Genomic DNA, 13221 nt, shown 5'->3' with positions numbered 1-13221 from the left:
TACATAGGAGAAAGGAGAAAGAGAAAACAACAGAGGATATCTACCAAATTTTTATGAAAATTCTCAAATCAAAATGCATGAGAGTCAGGAAGGAGGAAAACCTGAAACATCTATTCATGGGGAGGGACATAACAGCTTCAGCCAATGATTTATTTCTCATAGACTCATAGAACTGGAAGAGACCCCAAAGGCTATCCATCTGACCCCCCTTCTGCCATGAGACAAGGCACAATCCATGCCCTCCCAACAGATGGCCATGCAGCCTCTGCTTGAAAACCTCTATCGCATAAACCAGGGAAATAATCCGAAGAATATGAAGTTAGGAGAAAAAGAGAAAACCCAGACGCCAGTTCACTGTACCATTCTCAATAAAGGATTTTAAGAGATAGGAATTAATGAATGAAAATCTGGAATGCTGTGGTTTTAAGCTTTCAATGTTTTAATGGATTTTAACGGTGAATTTTTAAAATAGCATTATGTTTAATTCTGTTTTCATGTTTGCATGCTGGTATATTTTAAATTTTGTAGTTATACTTTTAATGTGAGCCACTTTGATTCTCCTTCAGGAGACATAAAGTGGGGTATAAATAATAATAATAATAATAATAATAATAATAATAATAATAATAATAATAATAATAATAATGTATAAGACAAAGAAGACTGGAACAGGCTTGGGTTGCCCATGATATTTTGCCGCCTGATGTGAAAGGAGCAGCCAAATTGCTCCAATGGGCCACTGAATTGTACTCCAGCCCTAGAACTAAAGGCCAGGAGGCTAGGTTGGATAGATTGACAACCTTATTGCGATCAGTTTCTGTCCCTTGACCAAAGGCAGATGAAGTATAAGACCATTGCATTTTGTTATTTACCCGAAGAAGAGATTTCTGGATTTCTGGCTCTTGCTCATAGCTGGCTGCTTCAATGCACTGCCTGACTGCCTCGGGAAGCAAATTCTGGTCCTTGATCTCCCGCAAATATTCATCGGCTTTCTGGCTCTCTTTCTGCAGGGAAAAGGAAGCAGAGGAATTAATGATGCCTTTCAGCTCAGGTCATGATGCAGTCGGATCTCGGTATCCACTGGGGCTTGGTTTTAGGACCCCTCATAGATATTAAAATCCATGGCTGCTCAAGTCCCGTTATATAAAATGACATTTTAATTTATATATATATATATATATATATACACACACACACACACACACACACACACACACACACATACACACACACACTAGCTGTGCCCGGCCATGCGTTGCTGTGGCAAAGTGGTGGTGGTATTGGTTAAAAATTGTTGTGTAATTTTTATTTGACGTTATTTGCAATTTTTTATTAATTTTATTGTAAGTTATATTTTTATTAATTATATTTTATTATTTTCTTGTATTATTTTTAGTTATTTTCTGTTATTATAGTATTTTATTGTATTACTTTTTAGTGTTTTTTATTATTTTTTATTGGATTGCTAGGAGACCAAGTTGGAGGAGCTTAGCCTTCTAACTGGCAGCAATTGGATAAAAGCAATTATTCCTCTCTCTCTAATTAGGACTTTATTTTTCTTTTCTTTTTGTAGTATCAACCTAGAGGCGTGGATGATGGGTTGTGTTGTCAAATTTCGAGGTTGGGGGGCCTGTAGTTTTGTTGTTTTGTGGGTCACCGTGATGCCATCACTCTTTTATATATATAGATATTCAAGTTATGGACAGTGGAATCCATGGATGCAAAATCGTGGATACGGGGGTTGACTGTTCATGTAGACTAAGACATGAGTTCTGTGACATCCAATGTCTGCACAGACAAAAGCTCCTTTTTCAATAATGTCATTTTGGACCTGGCAATGTTTTTAAAAATAGCTTCATTGCTTATTCTTTTTCTTTTATAACACTAACTCAGTGATTATATATGTCATTTAACAATGTCGTTTTGACTTAGCATGTTCAAAATCCAAATAATGGCAAAAAAATCCCTCAAAATATCACACACAGACAACAGCAGCAAGTGAATGTCTGGTAATATAGGTTGAGTATCCCTTATATTGGGAAGCCTTTTCAATGTCAGATACTTTTTGGATTTGAATATACAGTAGAGTCTCACTTATCCAACATAAACGGGCTGGCAGAACATTGGATAAGCGAATATGTTGGATAATAAGAACAGATTAAGGAGAAGCCTATTAAACACCAAATTGGGTTATGATTTTACAAATTAAGCACCAAAACATCATGTTATACAACAAATTTGACAGAAAAAGTAGTTCAATAGGCAGTAATGCTATGTAGTAATTACTGTATTTACGAATTTAGCACCAAAATATCACGATGTATTGAAAACATTGACTACAAAAATGCGTTAGATAATCCAGAACATTGGATAAGCGAGTGTTGGATAAGTGAGACTTTACTGTACATACATAACTAGACTATTTTGGTGATAAGGCCCAGTCTAAATCCAAAATTCATGTATGTTTCATATACAGCCCTTAATCAGTCTGAAATTTGTTTCCTATCATAGTTTTAATAACTATGAGTGTGAAAAATGTTTGTGCACATTGAAGCATTGGATGGAAAGGTGTTCCTAACCCACACCACTTACGTGGACGATTTTGAAGTATTTCTAATTTCCAGATAAAGGTTATTCCAACTTTTTTTACATATAAATATTACTTTTAATGGTAATGTAACTTAATAAAATAAGATTATTAAGAAGAGCTTTGGCCATAACTTAATAACCACAGATGTAGTAAGAATATTTATTTATTTATTTATTTACAGTATTTATATTCCGCCCTTCTTTCTCACCCCGAAGGGGACTCAGGGCGGATTACAATGAACACATATATGGCAAACATTCAATGCCAACAGACAAACAACATTCAGTTTTAGACAGACACAGAGGCATTTTAACATCTTTCCAGCTTCACGATTCCGGCCACAGGGGGAGCTGTTGCTTCACCGTCCATTGGTGGCTGTTCTTCCTCTTCTTTTCCTCGTGAGCAGTTTTATGGTGTTGTAGATTAGTTAAATTAGCCTCCCGCATAAAGCGTACCTAAATTTTCCCTACTTGACAGATGCAACTGTCTTTCGGGGCTGCTAGGTCAACAGCAAGCCGGGGCTATTTTTTTTTTAATGGTCGGAGGCTTAACCCGACCCGGGCTTCGAACTCATGACCTCTCGGTCAGTAGTGATTTATAGCAGCTGGTTACTAGCCAGCTGCGCCACAGCCCGGCCCCAATATGCTACTTGGCTGCTGTTGTCTTCAAGTAATTTCCAACTTCTGGCAACCCTAAAGTAAATCTATAGTGGTTTTCCTTGGCTGGAGGCTGAGAGAGTGTGACTTGACCAAGGTGAATCAATGGCTCCTATAGCCAAGCAAGGATGCAAACTCAGGTCTCCAGAGCCATAGCCCAATGCTCAAAATACTACATTACATTGGCTCTATTTGAGATCTATTTAGCCACTGTGGGGTTATGCAATCCAAAAAATACAATGTCATAATCACAAATTACTTAGTTATGACATTCCCTGAATAGTGCTCCAGGATATGGACAAATGGGCAGGAAACTGGGAAGTTTTATTAGCATGCAATGAAGGTCAATTGCGCTGGTGTGGGAAAAGGGAAACAAAGCCTAGACATCAAAGGATTTGTGTGTTTTATGACCCTAAGTGCATTTAGTGTGTCACCCCAATGTATGTTGGGCTTTAGAGTAGCATTCTTTAGTCAGAACAATAAACATGTGGTCCCTGCAAAAGCCCTTGTGCGTCTTGGAAAATCCTTTCAAAACAAAAGCATATCATTGCAGCGACACAGCTGATACAGAAAGGCACCCAAAAGCATTAAACGGCTGATGGGTTTTAAGAATTGCATTCTAGAAAAGGGACTTTCCAAGCCAATTCCTTCAGTCGGCAACATTACCTCGTACTCCTTTTGAGCCTCCAACAACAAAGCCCCTGGAGCCATGGAGGCGATCCTAAATATTTCCTGGCTGGCCTCTGAAATTGAAAACAGAAATCCTTAGTTGGGAGAGATCTTTGGTGGAGTTTACAGAAGTTTAAACATTTAAAGAAGTTTGGAGATATAAACTGTTGGGATATTTATTTGTTAATGTGTAAACAACCAGAAGTAAGTAACTTGCTGGGTATAAAAATGGAAGAAAAAAAATGTTTAAATTGTAGAAAAGACGACAAAAGAGAAGCAGGAAATCCTATTTTAAAACCAATTGGTGTGTGTGTGTGTGTGTGTGTAGGTTACAGTAAAGGTTTCTCCTGACATTAAGTCCAGTCATGTCCGATTCATCTCCATTTCTAAGCCGAAGTGTTGTCCGTAGACACCTCCAAGGTCATGTGGCCGGCATGACTGCATGGAGCGCCATTACCTTCCTGCCGGAGCTGTACCTATTGATCTACTCACATTTCCGTGTTTTCGAACTGCCAGGCAGAAGAAGCTGTGGCTAGCAGCGGGAGCTCACTCTGCTCCCCGGATTCAAACCGCCGACCTTTCGGTCAGCAAGTTCAGCAGCTCAGTGGTTTAACTCGCTGCGCCACCGGGGCTCCGAAATATATAAATATGTATCAGCTTTACATCTTTACATTCTGAGTGGAGGTGTAAGTTGGTGAGAGAAATTAATATGAATGTCATTTGTGGTACAGTAGAGTCTCACTTATCCAACATAAACGGGCCGGCAGAATGTTGGATAAGCGAATATGTTGGATAATAAGGAGGCATTAAGGAAAAGCCTATTAAACATCAAGTTAGGTTATGATTTTACAAATTAAGCACCAAAACATCATGTTATACAACAAATTTGGCAAAAAAAGTAGTTCAATACGCAGTAATGCTATGTAGTAATTACTGTATTTACGAATTTAGCACCAAAATATTACGATATACTGAAAACATTGACTACAAAAATACGTTGGATAATCCAGAACGTTGGATAAGCGAGTGTTGGATAAGTGAGATTCTACTGTATAAACTGTTTGGATATATGTATGAATACTATTGCTTTCTTTTTTTCTCTCTGTTAAAATTAAAAATGGTGGTGGTGGTGGTGGGGGGGGGGGATTAAAAGATAAACAATGAAAGAGATTGACCTGGAATCTCATGGAGGAATTCATGGGTGGAACGGGAGAAAATCCGCACCCCGTCCAGTTCCGGCACAAGATACGTATCCTCATCCAGAGGGTACCTGCAGTTGCCATTAAGGAATCCCAAAATAACACACAGCTGCCCTATAGAGCCCATGGAACCAAAGGGATATAGGATGACTTCCACTGGGTCAAATCTGTATTAACCCCACGCACCCCATTTCCCATAGTGACCTCTAGGTGCCTCCAAGGACCATAGCAAAAGGTGGCTGTGAAGTTATCCAGCTTCCCATCCTTTTCTTTCCTTCTTCCTTTCTTTTCTTCCTTCCATCTCTCCCTTCTTTATTCCTTTCAATTCTTTTTTCTTTCTTTTCTTCTTCCTTCCTCCTTTTTTCCCCCTCCTTCATTCCTTCCTTCCCTCCCTCCCGTTCTTCCACCTGAATATTGGGAAGAACTTCCTGACTACAAGAGCTGTTCGACAGTGAAATCTATTGCGCCAAATTGCTATGTGTGTGTGTGTGTAAAGAAATCCTTGCAAAGTTGCTTGCAAAAGATCTCGGCAAAAAGGGAGCTGTGCTTTTTGCAGAGGCAAGCCACGCCTCAAACAATGTATCGGTTTGCTGGCAGATGGCTGGCTTTGTCAGTTGGGAATCTGAGCTTGCAGGGAGAGCACAGAAAAGACAGGCTCTCTAGCTACGGTCAAGTAGCTGATTAAATATGCTATGCTGGATATATTGAATGCTGATTGATTAGTTATTGATCCTATGCAACTACAAGGACATTGTACGATTGCTAAACTTTTTACTTAACTTCAACTCAACAAGTAAAGTTCCTTTGTTCTTTCAATTCCTCTGTCTGGTCTGAGTCTTTTACACATGGTGTTAACTGGACGCTGCTGGTTCCGCTATACACACTCGCTAACAAAATCTGCTGCTACCTGGGCGTTTGGTGGAGTCTCCTTCCCTATAGGTTTTTCAACTGAGACTGGATGGGAATCCTTGGATTGTGTGTTCCTTCCTGGCAGAAGGGGGCTGGACTGGATGGCCCTCGGGTGCCCCTTTCGTGGCTCCATCCCCAGTAGAAGGACACACACAAATAACCCATCCCTCTCTGCACAAAGCGTTCCTTGCAAGGATACTGGATGCACTGGTCTCCGTTCCCAGCCACCACGAGGCGCCGATCCCAGGCCAGGACCACGGCGCGCTGCTTGCTGTGCGATCGGGTGCACCTGCCACAGAAAGAGCCACCAAGTGTTAAAAGACATTGCATTACCTCTGCAAGCGTTTACTTCTCCACCATCCTCTTTCCTGCTCCTGTCTGTACGATCAGTGACCATCTTCTCTCATGATTTGATAGCACTGAGCTCTAGCAGTGAAAGTGGTGCCAAAACTGCATTAAGATGACCATGTAGATGCACCCTCAAACAGGAAGAGTTTTTCCTGATGGTCAGAATCATCTGAATTGAACAATGCTAGGAAACGATGCAATAGCCAGCGATGCGGTTGCAACAAGGGTGATCTATGGCTTTGTAAATAATAATAATAATAATAATAATAATAATAATAATAATAATAATAATAATAAGTCGCATAGATGAAAAACAACAGGAAAAACTCAGCCGCTATCAGGACCTCAAGATTGAACTTCAAAGACTCTGGCAGAAACCAGTGCAGGTGGTCCCGGTGGTGATGGGCACACTGGGTGCTGTGCCAAAAGATCTCAGCCGGCATTTGGAAACAATAGACATTGACAAAATCACCATCTGCCAACTGCAAAAGGCCACCCTACTGGGATCTGCACACATCATCAGAAAATACATCACACAGTCCTAGACACTTGGGAAGTGTTCGACTTGTGGTTTTGCGAAACGAAATCCAGCATATCTATCTTGTTTGCTGTGCCATACAACGTCGTTGTGTTGATAATAATAATAATAATAATTTTATTTATTTATTTTGTGTCAAAAGCATCGCATAATAAATAAGTTTAAAAGTGATGAAGAAAATCACAAGCAGCGAAATAGTTTTATTATGAATTATTATTATTATTATTATTATTATTATTATTATTATTATTATTATTATTATGTTTATTATTATGTTTATTTATACCTCGTTTTTTCCCTCCACAAGGAGACTCAAAGTGGCTTACATTAAAAGCATTTCAATACAAATTAAAATCTACAAATATACAAACATTAAAACAGGATTAAATAAAATTGGTATTTTAAAAATTGAAAATTACTCTCATCCTTGCCCAAATAGGTGTCCAAACCTGCATGGGCAAATATGGTTTGATTTTGGCCGATGGAAAGAATAAGTCAATTTCCTGCAACTTTTCAGCCAATTTGCATCTTAAAGAGACAGAAACCTTTGAATCCTCCCCAGTTATCAGGTGATGAGATGCGGCAAAGAGGCCAGGAAACAAACCAACACTCACCAAGCCATCTGCTTTGGCGGATTTCGAAATTCACAGCTGAATTCACCCAATTTTTCCTGCAAAAATAAAGAGCAGGAATAAAAGATGGGAAGGGAAGAAGGTACAAGCTCTACTTCAAAAACAGTGCTATTATTATTATTATTATTATTATTATTATTATTATTATTATTATTATTGCTACTATATTTATTTATACCTCTTATTCCTCCCTTAAGCGAGACTCCATATGACTTTGAAGGGCTTTCTTTGTTTTTGTCCCTTCGGGAGAGAGGGCGGTATACAAATAAATTTTTACTTACTTATTTACTTACTTACTTACTCACTAAAGATTTATAGTGCTACAATTCCATTTGACAGCAACCTATGAAATCCTGGGATTTATAGTTTGCTGGCAGGCTTAAGAGCTCGCTGTAGACAGGTTCCAAAGCTCTTTAGTGACCTTTGACATCTAAAAACAGCACGAAATGTATTTTCGAATATAATAGAATAACTTTACTGTCATTGTACATTATACAACAAAATTAAATGCTGTCTCCAATCACATTATGTATATACAATTACAAAACAAAGCACCCACCCTTCCACATTCTAACCTGTATTTTATGTTATATAATCTGTCTTTGTTATGTTATATGCCGCTTTAAGTCCCGCTCTGGGAGAAAAGCAGGATACAAATAAACAAAGAAATAATAATAATAATCACTATTGCAAATAAAAGTTTTTTAAAAAACAAAGCACATACCCCAATAAGATACCCTCTGCAAGCAATTATATATTTAAAGCCTGATTACAGGACTGTCAGCACACGGACTGTCAATCCCAAGAATCCAAAGGATGCATCTGCAGCAGTTAAAGTGGAATCATACTGCTATAACAGAATGGCTGGAAGGGCTTCTGAAAGAGTTGTAAAGGGCAGTGGTTTGAATGTTGGACTAAAAGCCAAGGAAATCCCACAGATGGTCTTTGGGCAAGTCACACTCTCTCAGCCTCAGAGGGGGGACAAAGGCAAACACCATTTCATCAGGTTTCATCAGAGACCGGGCATACCTCCATTCCAGGTGAAATGCAAAGCTCACCTTTAAGTGGGACCTCCCCATCCAGAGGTATCCGGTGTCGGTGAAGAGTGCCAAGAAGCGGTAGTTGAAGGAGACCGCCATGCGCAGGTAGGAGCCCGCATTGGGACTCAGCCCCGGCAAGGTCTGCAAGCACAAGAGGGAGAGGAAAAAGCCAAGTCAGCCCAAACCCTGACACTCCATATTGTTTACGTCATGGATGGACAAGGGCAGAATCAGAGAAAGAGCTGGAAGGGAACCAAAGGCCATCCATGCTGAGATTCCATGTTCAGTCTATAAACAAGGAAAACTAGCCACGAAACCATGGATCATATCCTCAGCTGCTGTAAGAAAATTGCACAGACAGACTACAAACAGAGACACAACTATGTGGCCCAAATGATTCATTGGAACTTATGCCTCAAGTACCACCTCCCAGCAGCAAAGAACTGGTGGGATCACAAACCTGCAAAAGTATTGGAAAATGAGCACGCAAAGATACTGTGGGACTTCCGAATCCAGACTGACAAAATTCTGGAACACAACACACCAGACATCACAGTTGTGGAAAAGAAAAAGGTTTGGATCATTGATGTTGCCATCCCAGGTGACAGTCGCATTGACGAAAAACAACAGGAAACACTCAGCCGCTATCAGGACCTCAAGATTGAACTTCAAAGACTCTGGCAGAAACCAGTGCAGGTGGTCCCGGTGGTGATGGGCACACTGGGTGCCGTGCCAAAAGATCTCAGCCGGCATTTGGAAACAATAGACATTGACAAAATTACGATCTGCCAACTGCAAAAGGCCACCCTGCTGGGATCTGCACGCATCATCCGAAAATACATCACACAGTCCTAGACACTTGGGAAGTGTTTGACTTGTGATTTTGTGAAACGAAATCCAGCATATCGATCTTGTTTGCTGTGTCATACAACGTCGTTGTGTCAATAATAATAATAATATATTGGCTGTCTTGCTTTTATACGAGACCCAGCCAATCAAATATTGCATTGCATCATCCCTGGTTCTTTGGCATTGCCTCACAATTTAATCTGATACTGAAACTTGCTTTATCACTGTGACCTGGATGTTATACAAAGCTTCCTATATGCCTTTTGACCCATAAGATGGACTAAACTGGAATGCTTCCAAAAAAAGGGTGATCAAATTGGTCCAAGATCTAGAAACCATGAATCTCTATTAGGAACAACGTAGGGAATTGGAGATGTTCAGCTTGGAGAAGTGAAAGTGAAAAGGGGAAAATGATAACCATATTAATAAAGATGTAAATATTGGAAAAGATGTTGTATTGAGGATGGGGCCACATTTGTTTTAGCTGCTTCAGAAACTAAGTCACAATGGAGAAATAGATTCATGTGATTCAAATGAGATCCCACCTAAAAATCCCTCCCAGGGCCCCACATCCACGCACTCACGCACCACGAGGGAGCAGGTCGTATTGTCCAGGAGGTACAGGTCCTGTCCCACGGCGAGGAGGACAATGGTCACTCTGTCCTGGCACAAGACTGTCCAGCAGGAGGGCGGCTTCTGAAGGCCTGGACATTAGGAGAGAACAAGAGTAAGTTAACCTGGCGCTCAGGTGATCAGCATTGACTCTTGACAGGTGAGCCAGCTCGGGAGGTCTGTTTCCAAAACAGAGCTTGATTTAATTTGCAATACAGCCCCCTTATCCACAGACTCACTATCCACAATTCTACTTATCCATGCTCTCCAAAAGATTCCACCCAAGAGGGGTTTGTGGTCCTCTGCAAGTCCTGCAGTGCAACTATAAGGTATGCTTCTAATCTAGCCCAAACGTAACACTATGTAACACGATTTTTGTTCCTATGTTATAAATGTCATTTCTTAATTGGTTCTATCATAAAAAACCATTAATAGCCCCGGCTTGCTGTTGACCTATGCAGCCCCAAAAGACAGTTGCACCTGTCAATTAGGGAAATTTAGGGACGCTTTATGCGGGAGGCTAATTTACAACACCATAAAACTGCCAGCAAAACACGAGGAAAGGAATGAGGAAGTACAGCCACTACTGGACGTTGAAGCAACAGCTCCCCCTGTGGCCGGAATCGTGAAGCTGGAAAAATGTTAAAAATGCCTCCGAGTCTGTCTAATGTTTGTTGTTTGTCTGTTGGCATTGAATGTTTGCCATATATGTGTTCATTGTAATCCGCCCTGAATCCCCTTCAGGGTGAGAAGGGCGGAATATAAATACTGTAAATAAATAAATAAATAAATAAATAAATAAATAAATAATAAAACATGGAAAACGTTGATTAAACTGCAAAAAAAAAAATCATCTTTGTGGGAGGGACATCCTGCAGCACATTTTGCAACAATTTTCCAATCTGACTGAGTGTTGCACCTCAGCACTGGTTCACCTTGCTTTTAACACAAACTCAACCACAGCGGACTTGGTTTTTTCAGTTTATTGATAAAAGATAGCAAAATCTTAATAAAGAGCAGTAAAGAAAGCAGTAATCCAATTGCAAAGGCAATCTGCAGAATACAGTTCAAAGTCTTTGTAGAAAATAGTTCAAAGTCTCTAAAATAGCATATCAGTCCTGGAATAACAAGGCAGCATGAGCTTCAAAATACAATCCAAACACAGAATCTAGGCAGGAACCGAAGCAAGGATCTATTTCCATGAGCAGAGACAAGTCAAGAGTTAAGCTTCCAAAATCAACGTTGCTCTGTCTGAAATCTTTCCCTGGTTCACCCTTTTTAACCATGCTTACAAGCTAGAAAAGCATTCCTCTGAGCTTTGGTTCCCACACGTTTATTAGTGATTCTCACAGAATGCCTGGGACGAACCCTTAACCTTAATTTTGTGTCTCTATCTAAGGAAGACTCTGCTGCCTTGCTGCCAGAGCCACCTGGACTTTGTTGACGTTCAAAATCCTGTGAAAGGTCCCCCTTATCACTAACTTCAGCTTCCCTGCTAGTCTGCGGCCTTTCTAACAATTCAGAGCCTTCAACATTTCCTTGGTCAGCCTGCATTTCTGGCAATTCAGAGTCTTCAACATTTCCTTGGTCAACCTGCTGAAACTCAAATCCCCCTCATCATCAGACTGAACCACAAGACTGAGTCTCAACCAATTCAATATTCTGGTACTTTGTGGCAGCCACAAAAACAAGGTTTCTGGAGCATAACAACTACAGTAGAGTCTCACTTATCCAACGTTCTGGATTATCCAACGGATTTTTGTAGTCAATGTGTTCAATACATCATGATATTTTGGTGCTAAATCCATAAATACAGTAATTACTACATAGCATTACTGTGTATTGAACTACTTTTTCTGTCAAATTTGTTGTATAACATGATGTTTTGGTGCTTAATTTTTAAAATCATAACCTATTTTGATGTTTAATAGGCTTTTCCTTAATCCCTCCTTATTATCCAACATATTCGCTTATCCAACCTTATCCAAGTGAGACTCTACTGTACTTTCAAAGTAAGGACCACACAATTAACCAGGAAATAACACTTTCAAATCAGGAACCGAAAAAAAATCTAATTTTTGTTATAGACTGTAATCAAATCTGCAAATCCCAAGAGTCTATCGAGTGGAAGAAGAGCAGTTAAAGTGAATTATAGCACCATATTTGTGTTATAATTCCACTTTAACTGGAGCATTCCCTTGCACATCAGTTCACGGATTGTTGCATACACATGGGCCCCAAAACTGCTTAATTATGATGGATTAATTGGCATAAATGAAATGCGCATATCTGAGGACGCAAAGCAGGAAGCGAAGATAGATCTACCTGGCACCTCAGGCAGCCGGCGGAGCTTCAAATCGGCCACGTTAGTGGTCATGGTGAACCTATGCGCCCCGGTGAGAATAGCCACGCCGGTGCCATATTCAGTGTGAAACACTTTGGCCTCCAGCACACGGTTCTGCAGGACTTCCTGAGGAATAACAAGAGCAAAAAATCCATAATGGAAGCAGCATTTACAGTTGCTTCATTTGATGGACAGCCCACTTTCCCTCCTGTGCAAGGCCCCAGGTGACTTGCAATATATATTAAAACAGAATGCAGCTTTAAAAAATCATTCAAAATAGCCTGAGGATGGCAAACATAGGTGGAAAAAGCCCATCTCACCCTTTTGCATCGAGGAGAAAGTTATTATGCCCAACACACATTTTGGAGATTCAAACATTAGCCCTATTTCTGGGTAGATTTGACTGTCTTGATTCCAAAAACAGCACCGCTTTCCCCTTATTATTTTTAATACTGGTAATATTTCAATTATAAGATATTTAATTACTGTATATACTCGAGTATAAGCCTAGTTTTTCAGCCCTTTTTTAAAGACTGAAAAAGCCCCCCTCGGCTTATACTCAGGTGAGGGTCCTGGTTGGCTTATATTTGGGTCAGCTTATACTCAAGAATATATTGTACATTTATTATTTTTCTATTATTATTGGTATTATTACATTTATTATTTTTCTCTATTATTGTTGCTACTATTACATTTATTTTACTCTATTTTTATTATTATTAATACATTTATTATTTCACTCTGATATTATTATTATTATTGCATTTATTATTTTACTCTATTTATTATTACATGTATTATTTTATTCTATTATTATTATTATTATTATTATTAT

The 13221-nt window shown here is 39.6% G+C and overlaps 1 protein-coding gene across 1 annotated transcript in view; it reads right to left on the bottom strand.

The window, feature by feature from the left end:
* Positions 1 to 13221, bottom strand: part of vps16 (VPS16 core subunit of CORVET and HOPS complexes) — a 56332-nt gene that overhangs the window by 35466 nt on the left and 7645 nt on the right. Inside the window, exons 5-12 of the mRNA XM_062981492.1 lie at positions 12368 to 12512; positions 10019 to 10134; positions 8600 to 8722; positions 7524 to 7579; positions 6223 to 6312; positions 5091 to 5185; positions 3913 to 3989; positions 873 to 1004 (exon numbers count right to left, since the gene is read on the bottom strand). Of these exons, the coding sequence (XP_062837562.1) occupies positions 873 to 1004; positions 3913 to 3989; positions 5091 to 5185; positions 6223 to 6312; positions 7524 to 7579; positions 8600 to 8722; positions 10019 to 10134; positions 12368 to 12512 (834 nt within the window). The remainder of the gene's footprint in view (positions 1 to 872; positions 1005 to 3912; positions 3990 to 5090; positions 5186 to 6222; positions 6313 to 7523; positions 7580 to 8599; positions 8723 to 10018; positions 10135 to 12367; positions 12513 to 13221) is intronic.

The sequence above is a fragment of the Anolis carolinensis genome, chromosome 5 (genome assembly GCF_035594765.1).
Source record: "Anolis carolinensis isolate JA03-04 chromosome 5, rAnoCar3.1.pri, whole genome shotgun sequence".
NCBI classification, from domain to species: domain Eukaryota; kingdom Metazoa; phylum Chordata; class Lepidosauria; order Squamata; family Dactyloidae; genus Anolis; species Anolis carolinensis.
This window is presented reverse-complemented; position numbering and strand designations above follow the sequence as displayed.